The sequence below is a fragment of the Rutidosis leptorrhynchoides genome, chromosome 2, assembly GCF_046630445.1.
Source record: "Rutidosis leptorrhynchoides isolate AG116_Rl617_1_P2 chromosome 2, CSIRO_AGI_Rlap_v1, whole genome shotgun sequence".
Lineage (NCBI taxonomy): Eukaryota > Viridiplantae > Streptophyta > Magnoliopsida > Asterales > Asteraceae > Rutidosis > Rutidosis leptorrhynchoides.
In genome coordinates this window covers 136062599-136067500 of record NC_092334.1, presented here as the reverse complement: position 1 = coordinate 136067500, position 4902 = coordinate 136062599, and the positions used below count along the sequence as shown (strand labels likewise).

At 30.7% G+C, this 4902-nt stretch overlaps 1 protein-coding gene across 1 annotated transcript; it reads right to left on the bottom strand.

The window, feature by feature from the left end:
- Positions 1 to 831: 831 nt before the first annotated feature.
- On the bottom strand, positions 832 to 3087 carry LOC139891431 (hypothetical protein At1g04090-like). The gene is made up of 2 exons (XM_071874402.1): positions 2939 to 3087; positions 832 to 2482 (listed from the first exon to the last, which is right to left on the bottom strand). Exons 1-2 carry the CDS (start codon positions 3039 to 3041, stop codon positions 960 to 962), a joined length of 1626 nt encoding a protein of 541 aa, XP_071730503.1. The 5' UTR covers positions 3042 to 3087; the 3' UTR covers positions 832 to 959.
- Between the last annotated feature and the right edge of the window lie 1815 nt (positions 3088 to 4902).

The window sequence follows — 4902 nt, the reverse complement described above, 5'->3', positions numbered from 1 at the left end:
GACTCGAGTTGCGCTTCAACGACATCATCATTAGCCATGAAATAATTTTACAAATTAAACGCAATAAAATACATTGAAAACCGAATCCCCGACGCAAAGCGAGGGTTCTAAAACTAGTTAGTTATATTGGTAACCAACTGAACACAAGGTTCACAAAAGTAATTTAGTCGTATAAGATGAGTTTTGAAACGTTTAATCCATTTCATATTTCGCTATATTTGGTTTGATTCCACCTACTTCAGTTGACCCCATTTTGTATGTTAGTTGAGATGTTAAATATACCAGTTGTATAAGCTGATGCAAATTAATTTTGTTGATGACTAATAGCCTCACAAAAAAGTATGTATATACCTTTATAACACGTAATTGACATCTTAAACTAGAATTATATTCAATCCCGCATATACAATCATAAGTGGAAGGAAGATGTATACGGTAGTTTTTCAACACTAGGGTAAAAAAAAAATTCTTCATCATTTCAAACGAGTAAACTTATTACTTAACCTTGAGCAATCAACTCGAGCTAAGTGGATTATTTTTTATAATGTATATTAGATCAGTTATAAATATGTATAAATATATTATTATTATTATACCCTATTATATAGAAATCGATAATTTCACATGATAAGTTCATAACGTATATGTATTAACAAGTTCTATTGTACAACTTGTTGATGCACACATCGAAAACGATGGTGAAAATATCACAACTAATTTATATATGATTTATTTATCTTATACTTCGTGATAAAGTAAATAAAAATAAATAGATACTTAAATTTATTATGAGTGACGTGTTACACATTCTAAACAGTTAATGTTAATGTAAAACGCCAATTCAATGACAATAAGTACAATATGCAAGCAATGAAATGTACAATAATAAAAAATACGTAGTAATATTGAATAAAAGAGGCCGTAAATCAATCAATAATAAATACGGAGTACAATTTAATTTACCTTTCATCTCCATCCCAATCGACCTTCATTTTCGGCCCAGTAGGTCCATCTTCACTTGAAAATTCTTTCGGTATGATACTCAACAAACTCCCAATCGCCGATGCCACACTTCCCGTTGAGTTTTGCAAATTTTCGATCTCGGTCCCTACTTCATACGTAATTTTCGGACCCCATTTTCTTGTGTAATTCACCCATGGCGGCTCGGTTACATCACTTATGTACTCGGCCGCCATGATTGAATACACATCCTTTACATTAAAGAACTTATCACTTTTTGCGGTGTCATTTCTTATTCCTATTGTACTCGTCCCTTGCAGGACAAGTCCAGAGATGGGGTACGTTGCGTGTCCATTTAAAGATGGATACGCAGCAATGTTATTACTTGCATCTAGAAACTCGAGGGACGTGGGATCCACCCACATCCCTCCACTATGTTGTGCAAAATAAACACGAACTAAACGCCCGTCAAAATTACTAACCCTAATTGTCACATGCTCCCAATCTCCGATATGTTCCCCGATTCTTCCAAGTGGAACATCAACTAACCCGAGTTTAGCCGTTGAAGGACCGTTAAAAGGGTAAAATATGTAAATAGATAAGTCAGTAAATGTTGCCCCAAGAGCTGGTTTGACATGAACATAAGCCTCTACACTTTGCAAGTCACCTTTCTTGACCCTTTCTCTCTCAGTTTCGTCCACCGGGAGGTCGAGCCAATACGTACCGTCGTTCGAGCCACCTTGAGGGAGGTTCGAGCCGGTGGGTTCAACCGCAATAGGGTTTGATTCTTCTCCTACATGGTATAGTAAAACACCATTGGTGAAATACCATTTTGTTGAAGAAGGGAAATACATTTCTTTAGGGTGAAAATAGAATCTTGGAGAGTATTCTTTAATTAGCGCAGCTATTTGTGCTAAATTCGGCATTGAAACAATTAAATTGTCAAAGTTATTATTTTTCAAGCAAGAAAGAGATAAAACACTTGAATCATCTTCCATTGTTGTGATCACAAATGTTCCTATAGACACTCCTTGAGCTAGTCTCCCTCTAACTTTTGGCCTTGATCCGTACACATTTATCTCTTTCGAACTCAAATATAATTCATCGGAAATTTCAAGTTCATCGGTTAGATCAACACGAACACATCGAATTTTATCCAAAGACGGTTTTTCGGGTGAGGTAGTGATGACGTAGCCTACTGACTTGTAACCCTCTGGTGGAGTTGGTAGCCATATGTAACATGAATCCTTACTACTCCAAACTAGAGTGTAGTCAACCGGATCGGATAGGGTTCCGGTAGAAACATCTTTTCCGGCGAGAACCCAACCGAAAAGTGGGATGTCATTGGATTGACAATAGCAACCAAGCATTGAGAATCCATCTGGTAGTGGTGATGGCTCAAAAAAGGTGACGTCAGTGTCAAATGATGCATTTTGTGAAGTAGACCATATTTTCTTGAATGATGTTATTTGACAAACTTCAAGTCCTCCTAGATCAGTTGTTCCACTTGCAAAGCCTTCACCTATGAAATAATATCAAAAATAATCAAACATAAAAACTACACTCATTAATCAAGCTTAATAAATTATGTACATATAAATTGACTCAAATATTCAATACTATAATCATTGATAATAAGACCTTCACATATGAAAGAAAAATAATTCTGTCATAAGAATATAAGTAACATGTCTTATTGTGTCAACATGTCTACACTACATAGAGACCGATTTTAAAACTGATTTCTAAAGCCTTAAAAACCGGTTTTTATTCCCTTTTTTTAGTAGTGCTACATAGTAAAAAAAAAATGTAATAGTGATTACATTGAAAACAGAACAATCCTAATCCTAATCATGATCAAAATAAGTTTGTATAAAGCTTAGAATTCGAATCACAAACTCGTTATAAAAGGTTAAACGGGCCGGGTTAATTTTGCAAGAGATCGAGCAAGAATGAGATCGATACGAATGAAATTAACCTTGAGGCCAAGAAGGCAATGGAGAAGGAAGGTTGAAGGTAGTGTCAACAGGAAAAGATTGAGTTTCCATTGATGAAGTAAAGCAAGAGCCAGTGTTCCCCATTATTAGTTGGGAATATGGTTATTGTGAGTTTCTAGCCAAGCACCAATCGTTGTACTGTATATAGGTGTTTTAGTTTTCACATGATTATTAAAGCATTTTAATATAATATACATGATGATGATGATGATGATGATGATGATGATGATGATGATGATGATGATGACAAGAAGTCAAATTTAATGTGTTTTGGTATGTATGAATGGTTATTTAGTTACTTTTTAATTTCTATTTTTTGGGCGAAAATATAAATTTTAAATATATATTTATATAAATGAGAAGATTTAATGATTAGGTATAGACGTATAGTTACGAGTGATATCTATAGTTTCTATTAAATTTTTATAATAATGATGTCAACATTAGGTTAATTCCTTTATTATAAAAAATCAAAAATAAAAAGAAAAATTTTTTTAAGTCATCTTGATGATGCCACTAACATTAACTAAATAAATATTTTATTTATTTATTTTAGTTAATTGAAATCACCGAACTATATGTAAAGATTTCGTATATGTAGCAATTAATAATAAAGATTTATTGTTATTTATAAATTAATTTGATGTTATATTGTTAGTTAACGATTCATGACCATAAATTTGGCAACACTTTAAATATTACAATAAATTGATATGAACTAGCTTTAAAAAATATAAAGTATAATCAGTTTATGAAATTCACGAGGGCATGAATAATACTAATGATGATTTTAAAGGCATGTGTAGTGAAAGTTTCATTTACATATATAAATTGATTTTAATAATTATTTAAAGAATCATTACATTTAACTCTTATTGAATTGTATGTATAAAATTTATTTTATATTATAATATAAATCTATAAAATGATAATGTCATAAATAAATATTATCCAAGTTTAAAAAAAATTAAAAAGAAAGAAAAATTTCTAAGCCCCTCATGATGATGTCATTAAAATAATTAATTATTTTTAATAAAAATATTAACATATTAATTGTATAATATATGAAGCATTATGTAACCTTATGATAAAATAACATATGACCATATCTACAATATTTGAAACATTATGTACAACCTTATGGTAAAACACCCCATGATCATATGTATAAACTTTAAAACAAATTGTACAATCTTTTACAAAACATACCATAAACACATGTACAAATTTTAAAACATATTGTACAACCTTCATATAATAATTGTATTTTAGTTTTTAAAAAAAATTAAAGTGGCATTTGTTATTACTAATAATAATTATTAAAAATATAAATACTCAATTTTAGAGCAAACTTTATTACTACTTCCGTCTCATCTTAAGTGTTCACCTTTCTATTTTGGGCTGTCTCATTTCAAGTATCCACTTGATGTTTCAATCTATCAGAAGAGGTTATTCTAGAGAGAAAAGATTTCTGATTGGTGGAGAATGAAGTTAGTGAAATTTTCTAAAACTTTGTGCAAAAAGTAAGTGGATACTTGTAGTGAGACGAAGTGAGTATTATTATATTATTATTATTATTTAAATATGGATTTTCTCTACGGGATTAATTACATTACATATGTTTGCGAAATACATGTCTTAAAAAAATGATATAATGTAGCTTTTATGACAAGAAAAATAATAATTGTGATGAAAATTGAAATAAAGTGGTGTGAGAATAAATGTAGTTCATTTATTCTGACTAAATTAAGTATATCAATATGTTTGTAAACACAACTACAAGTTTCTTAGTCGGAATATTTGATTTCACGGGTCATTAAATCAAATGACTTTAGCATTTACATTCACTTAATACTTAAAACATATCATTAAACTGTTTCGTTTAAACAGGCTCGTAATTTCACGGATCATTTCACTAGAGGTGATATTTTTTTTTTTTTTTTTT